This window comes from Aulonocara sp. 'chitande type north' Nkhata Bay, linkage group LG9 (genome assembly GCF_057382095.1).
Source record: "Aulonocara sp. 'chitande type north' Nkhata Bay isolate Kocher_YH1m ecotype deep benthic linkage group LG9, A_spYH_male_GT1.1, whole genome shotgun sequence".
Classification (NCBI taxonomy): domain Eukaryota; kingdom Metazoa; phylum Chordata; class Actinopteri; order Cichliformes; family Cichlidae; genus Aulonocara; species Aulonocara sp. 'chitande type north' Nkhata Bay.
Genome location: NC_141352.1, coordinates 30,422,931 through 30,440,448, shown reverse-complemented (window position 1 = coordinate 30,440,448; position 17,518 = coordinate 30,422,931). Strand labels below are relative to the sequence as shown.

Here is a 17,518-nt window from a genome sequence, read left to right as displayed (position 1 = left end):
ACAGTAAATAATATAAATATATAAACAGTGCAAACAATTTCCAGTGACAAGATATGCTGTAAACTTTATATTAATTTTGCTCCAAATGCCACAGCAGCCTCAGAGAAAACAGAACGAGGCATCTTGAACATATGTACATACAAGCCAGCTCAGTTTACCATAAATTGTATGGGTGTGCATCTATTTCTGCATATTTAGCAAACATGTGCCATTTCTTCACTCAGTGAGGTGATGGTTAAGCTTCAGCGGCAGTTTGCTCTCAAGGTTCTTTCTGTGAAGTTGTGACTGTTTAGCAGTGAACAGGAGTCCTGCATGACTGAGAAGTCCTTCACAAGCTCCAGATGCAGGAAGAGCTGTGTTGACTTTGATTGACAGCTTCTTGATGTGAGGAACGCCATGCAATAGATCCACGCCTCCAGTGAATGGACATGAAAGGTACCGTTCCAGCCCTGCTTCTGGCTTTCCTGACCCCATGGATCCATCATCTTCGTCGAATAGGCTGCTGTTTGTGCTGGCCTCATCCAGCTCTGTGTCTAGGTGATGTCTGATGAAGTGGAGACCTGTGGAAAGATGTATGGTTTTCAAAAGAATTAGGTCTGGTCATTATATTGCTGTATACACTGCAAAGCTGCAGATGTTTGTTTGGAGCTAGCCTCCAAAAGCTGGCCATACACTGTGCGACTTTTGGCCCATTTTGAGCCGATTTGTCAGTTGCGCAACTGTTTTGGGGATCGGCCCGTGTTTTGCCTTAATCGTGTGTGCATCGTGTCGTATACATGGGGTAATGAAAAGCAGTTAACACCTCACGACCAGCTCCCAATCATCAATCGTATGGTCACATGATAATCAAACCTGTTTGAAATCCTGTCGCCCCTCAACGCAGCCTCTCACACTGCGCATGCACAAACACAGAAATGACAGAGAAAAGGTGGAGCAGCACGGCAGTGCAGCGTGTGATCTGGACACAAGAGATGGAGGCACAACTTGTAGGATGAGGCAAGCTCATCTGAATACGTAAGCGTAGAGCTGCCACCCAGGCAAAAGAAAAATAGAGCTATATCATGTTATAATGTGAAAATTTTATTGTTCTAACAATATACTTTTCATGTTCGTGCAATATAATATTTATATTGTACGAACATGATAATAATGTATATTGTAATAACTTTTTACTTTCTACTTTTTAATAAATGGTAAATGGCCTGCATTTGTATAGCGCTTTTCTAAGGACCCCAAAGCGCTTCACACTACATTCAGTCATTCACCCATTCACACACACATTCACACACTGGCGATGGCAAGCTACATTGTAGCCACAGCTGCCCTGGGGCGCACTGACAGAGGCGAGGCTGCCGGACACTGGCGCCACCGGGCCCTCTGACCACCACCAGAGAATAGGAGAAAAAATTGTTTGGGAGGATTTGAGGGTCGACGTTCCAGTTCACACTCCACACCAGTTTATGGTGGTAAAGCACCATTATGTTGTTTGACAACTGCCAATAAACCATAAAGGAGAAGAAGAAGGGGCGGAGCAAAGTAAGAACGTTCCACGAGAGGAGGTGTTTGCACAGAGAGCTGCTTTTTCATTCAAAGAGAATAAAGTAGTACCGCCGTTTGGATCGATATCTGCATCGATCTGCCCACCCTTGTCTCCTGGATCGTAGCTGAGATCAGCGTGAACCACGTGGGTCTCTGCTCCCTGATCTGTTTCCTGTGTTTGGAAAGAGTTGCAGCTTCATCGCGGAGTTTCTCTCGGTTTGTGGGCTCATCTAAAGGTAAGCACCGAGCTAACTTTACTGTGAGTTCAGTTCATGTTGAGTTTAGCTCCTGAATGCGGTCTTCTGCTGCTCTCCTCGGTGTCTGTTCACAGTTTATTGTGAACACGTTGAGAGAAGAGTGAGAGAGTGTTTGGAGAAAAACACCAACTAATCATTAGCTCAGCATGCTGGGAGAAGTTGAGTGTTTGCTGTGATGCACAGGAAGATGTTAACAAAAACTAATGAAACAGAGATGAAAGTAAACAGTGTTCATATTTGAAAGCACAGAGAATAAAAATATATTGTGGTGGTTAATTTGCAGCTCTTGGTGATTTGGGAGAACCATGTTTTTAATCATGTTGTGGATTCAATGTTGGGTTTTATTTCATTTTGTCTACAGAAGTTTGTCCCACCTGTGATCGTTCAGATTGATTTGTTGGTTTGACTTGAATCATGTGAAGGTTTAAAGCTGCACTTCCCCCAAAAAGAATAAAGTATAATCATGAAGAATGTAAAAATGTCTTCCTGTGTCAAACACAGCTGCAGTCAAAGCAGGAAGGAAAGCACTGAAACCACTGATCAATGACCACGAGTACTGTGGGAAATATAAATGTTGTAATTTTAAATAAAACAACATTAATCAAGAGGTTATAGAAGGTTTAAACTGGAAGACATTTAAAGTAGTGTTTTGCTTGTAACTGCATACGTGCCTGCGCAGATTAGAACAGGATGTACTCAGGATGTGTCATATACGATCATGGGGCCTCACAACGAGAAACAGGAAACAGATGGAGGTGAGAGAGTGCTGAAACCGTTAGTGAGGAACAAACATCAATACTATAAAAGGAGTTGCAGACAACTGCCGCGCATGTTATGTTATCTGCTTACGCATGAAGGGGCGTGAACCCTGACATGTAAAACTGTGTATCGAAGTGCTTCCTCTTTGAGATCTACTGGACTACGCTGAGGGTGGTGTCGTGTACATCTCCCACATATGTGCTTAATAAATAATTGTTGTTGACTGGACAAGATCTGAGTAATGTTTTTTTGTTCTCAGCCCAACATCAAAGAATCAGGACAGTACCGTTCAGAGAGTTGGGGAATGGCTGCACAGAATCAAACTTTTAGGAATGGTGGAGGTGGTGGGACTGGAGGGCTGAAGGAGTTGAAAGTGTGGGGTGGGGGAGTAACAGGTCTGTCCCTGTTTGTGGAAACCACAGGAGGAGCTGTTCAGGCTGTTGCTGGGTGTGAATTGTTGATGGAGTCTTTAAACTTGTAGTTGCTGTTTTCCAGACTGAAGCAGAGTCGTTAGCTGAAAACTGGTTTTAGAGGTTCATTCAGGACACCTTCTCAGGCTCTTACAGCCTTACCTGTATCATAACAAAGTGTATAAACCCCAATCCACCTTTAACATGGTCCTTCTCCCAAACCTTCAAATAGGACTTTCTGGCCCTGTCATAGTAAAGGGCTGCTTAGAATATTAGAGCCAATGTCACAAAGTTCCTCCTGAAGTATAAGTGAGTGAGAGAGTTTCCTCACTTTGCAGCACAACACGTCTCACAAGATTTCTACAAGCAATCAGAGTGAAATTTGTACTTTGTGTTGTCAGATGAACATATGAGACACTTTGACTCTTCAGTGCAGTGTGGAGCCTAACAAAGATCTGTTTTGTGTCCCAGCTGATCAGCAGGAGGAGAAGAGTCTGACGGAGCAGCAGAGGAACATTTTCAGCCATCTGGACTCAGCTGAGTCACTACAGAGGAAACAATGAGCTCAACACAGGAGGTGAGGAAAATATCACAGTTTCACCAAATAATCAGTCACGTCTAAAACTCTCATCCTCCCAACCTGTTATATGACTGTGTTGCATATTATTATATATTATGTTGTTTTTTAGAGACCACAGCACATGTTAAAATAAGGAAGGTTTATTCATAAAAAATATTTATTAATCAAACAGACAAAACATTTTTTTCATCATCCCCAAAAATACACATTCAAAGCACCACAACAGCAGCCCGATATCAGACAGAAGCTGTCAGCTGAGCTCTGTAGAGTGGGCAATTATAATGAAGCTCTTCAGTTTGATTTGTAGATTCAAGCTGCTCTTCATATGTTTGGCCAGCAGATGTCACCAAAGAGGACTGTGTTGAAAAGCTTTGAGTAATGAACCTTTTTCAATACAAGCTTCAGTGTTTCAGAAAGCTTCATTTGGCCATCACTGATATAAATAATATTATAGAAATGATCAGAGGAGGCAAAAGTACATTTACTCTATACTTAAGTAGAAGTACAGATATTAGTGTTAAAAAATACTTCAGTAAAAGTATTCATTCACCTTCTTTCCTTAAGTAACAGTGAAAAAGTAGAGGCTCTGAAATGTAATCAGAGTAAGAAAGTAAAAGTAGCTCCTTGAAGAACTTTTTAACCACATGTTTTTATCCAAAGTTAACTGAACCTTGTGCTTTATTAATGTAATAATAAACTAAGATTAGTAGATGAAGTACAAACTATTTCTTTCTAATAAAGGTTCTCTGTTTGAATCAGTTAAGTAGAAAATGAAGGAAAATAAAACATGTGTGTATTTTCTGTTGCCTACATTGTAGAGGGTGACTTTGCCTCTAAACAGGAACATGAGCAGGGAAGAGGTTAAAGTGGGATTGAGCAGGTGGGAACCCTAAAATCAGCTGTAGTGGCTCAGCGTGGGGAAAAGAATCACAGCTCACAATAATTTCTGTTGAGAGCTCCAGTAGATTTTCTTCAAGTACAGGCTGTGATCAGCTGACCTGCTGCTCTCTGTGGATGTACTAGGGCTGCACGATTTTGCATAAAATGAGAATCACGATTTTTTTGACTTAGAATTGAGATCACGATTCTCTCACGATTTTCTTTTCCAGTATAAATATTTCTTGCACTTATTAACTGCACATCAACTTTGTAACAGTTGAGACTGAACATAAAAACAATAAATAAACATAAAAACAACAAATGTCTCACGTTTTGTTGTTGCCGCAAAATGTTGTACTGCTTGAAATTCTGTCTCCACCGTTGCTCGACGCTGCGTGTATAGAGCAGGTAGTGCAACAATAGAAAAATGGTTGCGGGACGGCACCGTGTAGCGTTTGTCTAGGGTGTTGCCGCAGGTTGCCGACCCCTGGTCTAGGGTGTTGATCATTTTCCTAAATCCCTCGTTTTGCACAGTGTTGATGGGAGCCATATCTTTGGTCAGGTGATAAGTGATAGCCTCCGTAATTTCTTTGTGCCTGCGGGAGTTCGACGGGTATAGGGAAGCGCTGTATAAGGTTCCCGTTATTGATGTTTGGGTGGTTGACCGGGACGGATTTTCTCCTGTCACTTTCTTGGCCTTTACAGCTTCATCTCTCACATGCTCTCCGTTGTTTTTTCCCCTGCCAATTTTATCAGCAAGCTGGCTTCTGTATCACGTGGTATAAGGCTCCGCCCATGTCATTTGTTGAGCAGGAAGAGTGAGCGCTTGTTTTCATGTCCCGGATCAAAATGCGGTACAATCGTCATCTTTTTTTTTTTTTTTTTTAATTGTTGTCATTTGTAAATGAGATCGCACATAAGTATGAATTGAGATCGCGATTTTCTAACGATTAATTGTGCAGCCCTAACATCTCACTTTAACTCCTGACTATGACTCACAGTTTTGCCTCTTTCATCTCTTTTTATGTTTCATACCCTGGTGATTAGTACACGATCAGGATTGTGTTTCATGTGTTACTTTTCAGGCTCAAATCAGTTTGATGCCCTTAGTGATGAAATAACTCCCCTCAAATTCCTCAAACCGAAAGTAAAAAGTCTGTTTTGAAAATATAATGAGTAGAAAGTCCTTTTTTTAAATGTGGGGAGTAAAAGTAAGGAAAAGAAGGAAAAAATTATTTTAGAGTGTTTGAACAGTCATAAATTATTTTTAACAGCAGGTTGGATGTAATGTGTTTCTACTACCAGCAGGTGGGGATAAGAGACCTTTAAGGTGTTTGGTGCCACACTCCACCTTCAGGTTTAAAACTAGTGTTAATGGAGGGAGTTTGAAGGTTGAGTTTGTTCCACGACTGCATTTCACTCACTGCCTCTGTTTGTATCTCTGTCATTGCAGGACCAACATGGAGCGAGAAGTCAGCGCTCTCAGGAGGCCGACAAACTTCACAGAAGAAAGAGAGAGAAAAAACACACCTGTGACGAGTGTGGGAAGGATTTTATTGGGAAAGAGTCACTAAAACAGCATCAGGTCATCCACACTGGAGAGAGACCATTCAGCTGTGACTTGTGTGGAAAGTCTTTTTCCTGGAAGAGTACTCTAAAAAGACACCAACTCATCCACAGTGGAGTTAAAGCGTACAGCTGTGATCAGTGTGGAAGAGCTTTTACTCACAGTTGCAACTTAAAGGCTCATCTAGTTACCCACTCTGGAATTAAGGCATACAGCTGTGACATCTGTGGGAAAACCTTCAGCCAGTTAGGGAACCGAAATAAACACCTACGCATTCACACCAGACATGTTGTGTACTGCTGTGAACAGTGTGGCAAACAGTTTATAACCAACACGCAGTTACAACGCCACATGTTTACCCACACTGAGGAGAGACCTTATAAATGTGACCTGTGTGAGAAGACTTTTAAATCTCCACATTACCTGAGACAACACCAACAGATCCACACCAGAAAGAGACTCTCGAAGCGCAGTTACTGTGAGGTATGTATTTATGTTTTTATCTTGTCATTTTAGCCTGACTGTTTGGAACAACTCTGCTCATTAAACTGTGTTAGCATGTTAGCAATTCTACTGCATGAAAAAGGCTGCATCTGAGGTGGCACAGTTAATCTGCCTCAGATTGTTTTGCAGCAAGTTTCATAATCTGAAAAAAAGACATAATGTCATATGTACAGACTAGAGATGGACCGATCCGATATTATGTATCGGTATCTGTCTGATACTGACGTAAATTACTGGATCGGATATCGGAGAGAAATAAAAAATGTAATCTGATCCATTAAATATCAACAAAGCACTTCACAAAACTTGTGACATGGCGTAACTCGGCTCATAACCATAGCATGTGGCAGCAGTATGCATCACGTGATAGAGTGGTTGTGGCGCGCGGGACCTGTCTGCAGTCTGTTTGAACATTTGGAGCCTCGCTACCAATCCGGCATTTCATCTCCGAGGAAGTTTTCCCAGAGAGAAGTAAAGCAAGTGTGTAAGTTCATCTCTGAATGTTTGTAAAGCATTCCAGCGTTAAGCTTAACAACCGATATATGGAGCGACTGCCTCTTCTCTCTCCCTCCCTCTCCTGCTGCTACTTCAATCATGAAACTGATTAATGATCAGCTGATCGGCTTTTCTGTCGCGAGTCCGTCTCTCTTGTTTGTTTTTGGCCCACTTCGCACCAGAAAGAGGAAACCAGCGGCTGAACAACTGCAGCACGTTTAAGCTTGATAAGCTGTTGTTAGAATTTATTTACGTTCCTCACCAGGATCTTTTTCTACGTAACTGATGGCTGGTAACTGTGCAGGGGCGGATCTAGCAAAGTTTAGCCAGGGGGGCCGATAGGGCATTAACAGGGAAAAGGGGGCACAAAGACATATTTTTCTTTCTTATTCTCATTTAAAATGTCTAGCTTTTAATAAATAATTATACGAAGCTTACACCCAAAGTTTTAATCTGATGTAAAATGTATAGAAGTTCATTACTGTATATAGTAACTGTTAAGTCTAATATACCCTAGTAAGCTATAGCACTTTTTCCTTTGGGAAGGTACCATCTGTGCAGTCTGCAAATCTGTTGAAGATGTTGAATCTATTTAAATGTTCTTGAAAAATAATTGATTTCTTTGCAAGTATCATGAGGTGGAGGGTGGGTGGTTCCCATTTTGTTTTTTGTTTTTTGTTTTTTTGTTTTGTTTTGTTTTTGCTGGGAGTTGTAGAACTTTATTAGTTAGGGTGCTTAGTCTTTAAAATACCAGAATAGGGAGGATGGAGCAGGTTTAAGTTTATTAGATTGATCAATATTGCTGAACTATGAAATATTTTGGGTGCAGTGTATTTTTTTTTGTTTGTTTTTTTTACTTGAGCATGAACTTATACAAAAAGCAGCAAGATATTAAAAAAACACTTTTATTGATTTAAAACACACTATATCGAATTCATATCAGTATCAGACATAAAAAAAGTGGTATCGTGCCATCTCTAGTACAGACCCAATGTCTGATTTCCACACATGAGGACTTACATGTAAGCTTTAATCTGCAGTTGATCGAATCCCACTGAGCAGTCCTTCCCTTTAAATCTAACCTCTCTTCTTCCTCTCCTGTCCTGTGTGTCTTATCTTTCTCCATCTCTGAGTGAAGTTAGCTCTCTTTCTTTTCTCTCCCTGTGATGTACAGCAGCTGGACCTTTAGCCAGCAACACACTGTGAGACAAACTGCACACAAACAGTTTGTGTGTTTGCTGATGTTTGTTGATAGAAACGCTGCATTTGAAATTACCTGTTTGTTCAGGTGCTGTGCAAAAAAGAAAGAAGAACAACGTCTCATAGGGCTGCACGATGTTGCATAAAATGAGAATCACAATTTTTTTGCTTAGAATTGAGATCACGATTCTGTCACGATTTTCTTTTCTAATATAAATATTTATTGCACTTATTAACTGCACATCAACTTCGTAATAGTTGAGACTGAACATAAGAACAATTTCGTCTCCACCGTTGCTCGACACTACGTGTACACAGCAGGTAGTGCAACATTTGAAAAATAGTTGCGGGATGCCACTGTGTAGCGTTTGTCTAGGGTAGGGGTCAGCAACCTTTAACACCCAAAGAGCCATTTGGACCCAGGTTCCACGCAAAAGAAAACGATGGGGGCGCAAATACTTTTTGACATCTCAAATGAAGATAACACTGTATATATTGTTTTTACCTTTATGCTTTGTGTGAACAACTAAGGTGTGTTGCTTATGAAGTCCATGAAGTGCTACAGAGAAAATTACATTTTATTTCTGTAATTAACACATTTTGAACTCTTAAAGAAATATAACAAAAGGAAAGACACCCAGCTGAACTAAAATGATCCATGTAGCAAAGAAAAACTGCTGTGAGCCGCCACCCTTATATCGCCTTTGGGCTTTTGGAGCCTTGACCTGACTTTAAAAAAAAAAAACTGGAAAAAAGCACTATGCTGCTAAAAGATGAAAAATAGATATTTGCAAAATTCTGCCTAAATATGTATTTTACCTGGTTAATGTGTGTGGCGAGGCGTGGTCTGCAGCGCTGCTGCAGGGGAGGCAGATGCACCTGAGCGGGATTCGCAATCACGCCTCGCCGCCTTAACGTCTGTGCTCTCTATGCTGTTGTGTTGGTGTGTGTCGGGCTATGAGCTGAAAAGCTACAGCCGGCTGTATGCGTACAGCAACCGTGTGTGAAAAGTGCTCAATAAAGAGATGCTGAAAAGCATCTTCATACAAACATCGTCGGGTCTGCCCTGATATGTTTACAATGAGACTTCTGCTCCTGAACCTCTGCGCACAGCGTCTGCAGATCGGGGTTGTACGAAGTCAGTTTCATCTTTACACAGGACTATAAGCTGTCATCTGTGAGGCGTGAGCGGCGTTTGTTTTTAACATAGTTCATGGTGGAGAACAGCTGCTGACATAATGTGGATCCGAAGATCCATAATTGGCCTACCTGGGGTTGAAAGTCTCGATAAATTGCACGGCATTTCGGGCGGTATATTGGCTTCCGCTAGTGTGACGCTTATTTTGAGCGAAAAAAAAAAATAGAATATAATTTTATTTTTATATTTCAATATCACAATAATCTTCCAATTTAGAACTACAAGTTAAAAAAGAACTAACATAAATAAAATACACTTCAGCTAAATACTTCTAATTTATTTCCCAAACCACGCGGAGCCGCACTGTAAGGACTAAAGAGCCACATGCGGCTCCGGAGCCGCAGGTTGCCGACCCCTGGTCTAGGGTGTTGATCATTTTCCTAAATCCCTCGTTTTGCACAGTGTTGATGGGAGCCATATCTTTAGCCAGGTGATAAGTGAAAGCCTCTGTAATTTCTTTGTGCCTGCGGGAGTTCGACGGCGCTGTATAAGGTTCCCGTTATTGATGTTTGGGTGGTTGACCGGGACGGATTTTCTCCTGTCACTTTCTTGGCCTTTACAGCTTCATCTCTCACATGCTCTCCGTTGTTTTTTCCCCTGCCAATTTTATCAGCAAGCTGGCTTCTGTATCACGTGGTATAAGGCTCCGCCCATGTCATTTGTTGAGCAGGAAGAGTGAGCGCTTGTTTTCATGTCCCGGATCAAAATGCGGTACAATCGTCATCTTTTTTTTCTCCTTTTTTTTTAATCGTTGTCATTTGTAAATGAGATCGCACATAAGTATGAATTGAGATCGCGATTTTCTAACGATTGATTGTGCAGCCCTAACATCTCACTTTAACTCCTGACTATGACTCACAGTTTTGCCTCTTTCATCTCTTTTTATGTTTCATACCCTGATGATTAGTACACGATCAGGATTGTCTTTCAATTCAATTTTATTTATATAGCGCCAAATCACAACATAAGTCGTTATGTTTCATGTGTTACTTTTCAGGCTCAAATTGGTTTGATGCCCTTAGTGATGAAATAACTCCCTTCAAATTCCTCAAATCAAAAGTAAAAAGTCTGTTTTGAAAATACAATGAGTAGAAAGTCCTTTTTTTTTTTAATGTGGGGAGTAAAAGTAAGGAAAATAAGGAAAAAATGATTTTAGAGTGTTTAAACAGTCATGAATTATTTTTAACAGCAGGTTGGATGTAATGTGTTAGAACTACCAGTAGGTGGGGATAAGAGACCTTTAAGGTGCTTGGTGCCACACTCCACCTTCAGGTTTAAAACTAGTGTTAATGGAGGGAGTTTGAAGGTTGAGTTTGTTCCACGACTGCATTTCACTCACTGCCTCTGTTTGTATCTCTGTCACTGCAGGACCAACATGGAGCGAGAAGTCAGCGCTCTCAGGAGGCCGACAAACCTCACAGAAGAAAGGGAGAGAAAAAACACACCTGTGACGAGTGTGGGATGGGTTTTATTGGGAAGGATGATCTAAAACGTCACCAGGTCATCCACACTGGAGAGAAACCGTTCAGCTGTGATTTGTGTGGAAAGTCTTTTTCCAGGAAGAGTACTCTAAAGATACACCAACTCATCCACAGTGGAGTTAAAGCATACAGCTGTGATCAGTGTGGCAAAGCTTTTACTCACAGTAGGTACTTACTGAGTCATCTAGTTACCCACTCTGGAATTAAGGCATACAGCTGTGACATCTGTGGGAAAACCTTCAGCCAGAGAGGGAACCTAAATACACACCTACGCATTCACACCAGACATGTTGTGTACTGCTGTGATCAGTGTGGCAAACATTTTACAAGAAACCAGCATTTACAACAACACATGTTTACCCACACTGAGGAACAACCTCATAAATGTGACCTGTGTGAGAAGACTTTTAAATCTATAGATTACCTAAGACGACACCAACAGATCCACACCAGAAAGAGACTCTACAAGTGTAGTTACTGTGAGGTATGTATTTATATTTTTAACTTGTCATTTTAGCCTGACTGTTTGGAACAACTCTGCTCATTAAACTGTGTTAGCTAGGGGTGGGTTTTGATAATCGATTTACCGATTAAAATCGATTCTGGCTTGGATAACGTGACATCGATTCATTAAACTCCTGAATCGATTTTTTAAATATAATTTTATTTTGCCCGAAACACCCGAATCTCAGGTGAAACATCACAAAATTTCGACAACCACCAAACAGTAAATGAGAGCAGGTACACGGATTCTGCACGAAGACATAAACACAAAGCGCCGACCCGCAGATCAGAATCAGTGAGATGTCACCTTTCTCACCTGATAGCACGGACACGGTCGGGGCTGAAAGTTTGCAGCTCACTGATTCTGATGTTTCATCAATTCTACTGCATGAAAAAGCAGCTCTGAGTGATTATTCAGATTTTCATTTCAGTTATGATTTTGTTTGTTTTTTATTTGCTCTTTATTTCAGGCGACGTTCAGGATAAAAGTGTTGAAGGACTGACTTACACTGTCTTTGTGTCTTTGTTTAGAAGCAGAGCGACACAGATGGATCCAGTTCTCAACCCTGTCATCGCTGTGGTGGTGGGAAAGACTTTCGTTGTGACCTTTGTGGAAAAACTTTCAGTCACCAATACACCTTAAAAGTACATCAACGTAGACACACTGGAGACAAACTGAAATACTGTAAAGAATGTGGGAAAAGCTTCACCACATCACATCACTTAAAAAAACATGAACTGATTCACAGTGGGGTGTAAAAGCATGTCTGTGATCAGTGTGGGTCATCTTTCATTACTGCATGGGAGCTTAAAACACACAAACGAGTCCACACAGGAGAGAAACCATACAAGTGCAGACACTGTGACAAAAGCTTCTTACAATCAGGTAATCGTAACAGGCACGAACGTACACACATGGAAGGAAACTACAGCTGTGACCAGTGTGACAAGAGCTTCAGGAATCTCAGTTCATACTCCGAACACAAACGATCCCACGTTACTAATAAACTGTTTCACTGTTACCAATGTGCCCAAACATTCACCTCATTGTCTGCTCTGTGCAAACATCAGCGTGATCACTCAGGGCTGAAATCACTCCCATCACTGGATCACAGTGAATCTGAAGAGACAGAAAGATCTTCTTGTGGTTTCAGGGTCAGACTCAAAAAGCTTGAGATCAGGCTCCACAGAGTTCAGGTGTAAAAATGTGATGAGGCAGCTGTGAATGAACATGTTCTTCTAGTGTACTGAGAAAAATTAAACAGGTGATGAGTAAGATAAACATGTTAAATTGTGTATATTCTGTGTGTAATTTCTTACTGTCCGTATAATTCTGTGTATTAAACTCTGTTCCAAGAATATTACTCTTTTCCAGAGGATCTTTTCGAGTGCCTTGATTTTAACTGACTCTAAAAAAAGCCGGATCTCCACAGAGATCCATGATGGCTTTGCGACCAAAGCAGACAGCGGTATAAACGCTGTCTCCAGCTATACAACACAATACTTCTATACGATTTGAGTAAGACCAAAGTTATACAAACTCATTCATTTTTTAGAAGGGTTTTAAAACTGTCCAATGTTGAGGAGGTCCTGATGTGAATGGACAGTTTGTTCCACAATTTAAGGAGCAGTCACAGCAAAGGCCTGGTCTCCTCTGTGTTTAATGTGGACCGTGGACAGCCAAGAGCATCTGATCCACAGACCTCCGTGATATTGCAGGAATGTACCAATTTAAATAATCTGAAAGGTATGAGGGTTCAGACCTATGCAACACCTTAAAAACAAATAATAAAATCTTAAAATGAATTCAAAAACTGACTGGCAGCCAGTGTAAGGATGCCAGTATGGGAGATATGTGGTCTCGGTTGCGTGTGCCCGTTAGTAACCTTGCTGCAGCATTTTGGATCAGCTGCAGTCGGCTGACTGACGACAGACTAACACCAGAGTAAAGACTATTACAAAAGTCCAGGCGAGCTGAAATGTAATTGCTAATATATATTTGTGTGTTGCCACACCTTCATTTTCCCGAGAGATTCTATTTTACAAACACTCCTTTATCCATCCATCCATCCATCCATCTTCATCCGCTTTATCCGGGGCCTGGTCGCGGGGGCAGCAGCCTAAGCAAAGAGGCCCAGACCTCCCTCTCCCCAGCCACCTCCTCCAGCTTATCCGGGGGAATACCAAGGCGTTCCCAGGCCAGCCGAGAGATATAATCTCTCCAGCGTGTCCTGGGTCTGCCCCGGGGCCTCCTCCCGGTGGGACATGCCTGGAACACCTCACCCAGGAGGCGCCCAGGGGGCATCCTTGTCAGATGCCCGAACCACCTCAGCTGGCTCCTTTCGATGTGGAGCAGCAGCTGCTCTACTCTGAGCCCCTCCCGGATGGCCGAACTTCTCACCCTATCTCTAAGGGAGAGGCCAGCCACCCTTCGGAGGAAGCTCATTTCTGCCGCTTGTATCCGCGATCTCGTTCTTTCGGTCACTACCCACAGCTCGTGGCCATAGGTGAGGGTAGGGACGTAGATCGACCGGTAAATTGAGAGCTTCGCTTTTACACTCAGCTCCCTCTTCACCACGACGGACCGGTGCAGCGTCCGCATTACTGCAGCTGCAGCCCCAATCCGTCTGTCGATCTCCGGCTCCCTTCTCCCATCACTCGCGAACAAGACCCCGAGATACTTGAACTCCTCCACTTGGGGCAGGAACTCATCCCCGACCCGGAGTGGGCACTCCACCCTTTTCCGGCTGAGAACCATGGCCTCAGATTTGGAGGTGCTGATCCTCATTCCCGCTGCTTCACACTCGGCTGCAAACCGTTCCAGTGCGAGGCCCTCACCTGATGAAGCCAACAGAACCACATCATCTGCAAAAATCAGAGATGAGATTCTGAGGCCACCAAAGCGAAAGCCCTCCGCCACTTGGCTGCGCCTAGAAATTCTGTCCATAAAAATTATGAACAGAACCGGAGACAAAGGGCAGCCCTGGCGGAGCCCATCACCCACCGGGAACGAGTCCGACTTATTGCCGGCAATGCGAACCAAGCTCTTGCAACGGTTGTATAGGGATCGAATGGCCCGTAGCAATGGGCCAGACACCCCATATTCCCGCAACACCTCCCACAGGACACCCCGAGGGACACGGTCGAATGCCTTCTCCAAGTCCACAAAACACATGTAGACTGGTTGGGCAAACTCCCATGCACCCTCAAGTATCCTGGAGAGGATAAAGAGCTGGTCCAGTGTTCCGCGACCAGGACGAAAACCGCATTGTTCCTCCTGTATCCGAGGTTCGACTAACGGACGAACTCTCCTTACCAGCATTACAGGTCAGTTGCAAAAACTGACCTGTAATGTTGTCTGTCATCACTGTCAGTGCTGTATGTTTAATATCACTGTGGCTTCTGTGAATCTGTTTTACTGTTTCTGAACTCTCGCATCTTCTGTTTACAGTCTTTGGTTAGAGAAGCGCTTTTAGCAGCTTGTCAGAGGAGAATGCACTTCCTGAACAACAATGACCCCTAGAGGCTGAAGACAGTAATGCATATATCATATTTTTGATTTTTGGTTCTGTACATATAACAGTAAAATGTTTAGGATGTTGTGGGGATAAAAACAAACACTTCAGTCAACCCACACTTGGACCCTGAAATGTGCGAAGATCTAAATATTTATCAAAGTCAGATTTATAATATGTGATGTATAACTGTGTTTTATAGGGAAAACAAGGTTGAGTATGGAGAGAAATAATAGAGTAACAGAGATTAATGAAATATTACACAGACATAAAGAATCATATTTTTAAAATCAGTCACTCCTGTTAAAAGATAAGATATTATTAGAATACTTTTAAAAGGCTCTAAATAACATTTACCCTGCAATAACACACCTTGGAAACTCCCATTGTAAATTAGTGCTATATATAAAAGGAAATACATACATGAATTAATAAAAAAAAAAAAAACTATTTAATGACATTAATATAACCAATAAGAAACTCTAACTCATCGAATCAAACTCAGCCTGCACAGTAAAATACAGTCAAATTGATCAAAAACTGAACTGATGACTTCCTACTTAGAGACTCATTTCAGTTCAGTGATGGTGGATTATAACCTCCATTCAAATCATTTAAAAAAGAGAAAACTGTAGAACATGTTATATTACACTGTGAGAAGGTAACTGATCCAAAACCTCAGTAACATAAAAACAAAACTGGATCTTATTGATTTACTGCAAAAGGACTCAAGAAGAGAAAGTTATCAGGCCTTATTCCAGTTTTTTAAAAGAGAGTAAATCGTTGCTGGTTGATGTTCCAGTTCACACTCCACACCAGCTGGTGGCGGTAATTCACCATTTTGTTGTTTGACAACCGCAAATACAATTTCTAGGAAAAAGAAGAAGAAGTAGGGGGCGGAACAAAGTAAGAATGTTCCACGAGAGGAGGTTTTTGCACAGAGAGCTGCTTTTCCATTCAAAGAGACTAAAGTAGTACCAACGTTTGGATCGATATCTGCATCGATCTGCCCACCCTTGTCTCCTGGATCGTAGCTGAGATCAGCGTGAACCACGTGGGTCTCTGCTCCCTGATCTGTTTCCTGTGTTTGGAAAGAGTTGCAGCTTCATCGCGGAGTTTCTCTCGGTTTGTGGGCTCATCTAAAGGTAAGCACCGAGCTAACTTTACTGTGAGTTCAGTTCATGTTGAGTTTAGCTCCTGAATGAGGTCTTCTGCTGCTCTCCTCGGTGTCTGTTCACAGTTTATTGTGAACACGTTGAGAGAAGAGCGAGAGAGTGTTTGGAGAAAAACACCAACTAATCATTAGCTCAGCATGCTGGGAGAAGTTGGAGCAGAAAAGTCTTTTCATTGTCCCTGCAGCTGTTTTTCTGCCTGCACCAAACCTCTACAGCCTCATTTCTATTTGAAGTGATAACAGGAAATGGATGAGAGCGATCTGCTGCAGTATCAGGGTCACAATAAACTTTATTGTCCAGCTGCTGTGGATGAACACATGAGAGGAAGTGAACTCCTACAAAGTCTCATTTTAATGAGTGTGGCTGCTGTAAAGTGATGCACAGGAAGATGTTAACAAAAACTAATGAAACAGAGATGAAAGTAAACAGTGTTCATATTTGAAAGCACAGAGAATAAAAATATATTGTGGTGGTTAATGTGCAGCTCTTGGTGATTTGGAGAAATCATGTTTTTAATCATGTTGTGGATTGAATGTGGGTTTTATTTTATCTACAGAAGTTTGTCCCACTTGTGATTGTTCAAATTGATTTGTTGGGTTGACTTGAATCATGTGAAGGTTTAAAGCTGCACTTCCCCCAAAAAGAATAAAGTATAATCGTGAAGAATGTAAAAATGTCTTCCTGTGTCAAACACAGCTGCAGTCAAAGCAGGAAGGAAAGCACTGAAACCACTGATTTTGCATATTAATTCTTAAATAACTGACCTCCCAGCCTATTGTTCCTTCAGTGGTGCTCTTTTCAGTCATTATGTAAATATCAACGACCACCACCACCCTCTTCAACGATCTCCGTCACACTTCTCACCCCCCTTTCCTTCTCCCTGAAACTCAGAATACTCTCTGAGGACGTGAGCCAACTATTTCAGAAACAGTCAAAGGAGCTTGCAAAGAAAAGCGTCTGGACTTTAAGTTGCTTGAAGACGTTTCACCTCTCATCCGAGAAGCTTCTTCAGTTCTAAGGTCAAATGGCGGAGAGTCCCAGATATAAACTTGCTTCGGCTTGCTTCGGCAAGCGCGTACGCTAAATTGGATACGATACATAGAAGATTAGCATGGCCCCTGCGCAAGGATGACACGCAAATTCGTGAAGCGTTCCAGATATAAACCTAGTGGGAGTATCCCCCCACAGAGGGACAAAAGGACCCCCTGATGATCCTCTAATTGCCTGAGCCAAGGTGTGAAACTGGGTGTGGGTCCCAATCAGCCAGGGTTTCGGATGAGCTCTTTGTGAAACCTGGCCCCACCTTATCATGCGAATTCCTGAGATCAGATGGCCCAGGATGTTAGTGGGCATTAAGGCGTCTGGGGAGGGATCTCAAAACTGGATTATAGATGGCAGAGAGTTGGTGTCGTAAACCCCCGCCTCTGTTCAAAGATGGTCGCTCACAGTGGACAT

The 17,518-nt window shown here is 42.1% G+C and overlaps 1 protein-coding gene and 1 non-coding gene across 2 annotated transcripts in view; both read left to right on the top strand.

Moving 5' to 3' along the window:
• Positions 1 to 1,523: 1,523 nt before the first annotated feature.
• The window catches only part of LOC147322398 (uncharacterized), a 41,069-nt gene continuing 25,074 nt past the window's right edge, over positions 1,524 to 17,518 (top strand). The window contains exons 1-4 of the mRNA XM_086306878.1: positions 1,524 to 1,775; positions 3,437 to 3,542; positions 5,878 to 6,474; positions 10,757 to 11,353. Of these exons, the coding sequence (XP_086163004.1) occupies positions 3,525 to 3,542; positions 5,878 to 6,474; positions 10,757 to 11,353 (1,212 nt within the window). The 5' untranslated portion in view covers positions 1,524 to 1,775; positions 3,437 to 3,524. The remainder of the gene's footprint in view (positions 1,776 to 3,436; positions 3,543 to 5,877; positions 6,475 to 10,756; positions 11,354 to 17,518) is intronic.
• LOC147322399 (U6 spliceosomal RNA) lies at positions 17,121 to 17,226 on the top strand. Its single transcript, XR_015131133.1, has one exon. It is a non-coding gene; the product is annotated as a U6 spliceosomal RNA (small nuclear RNA).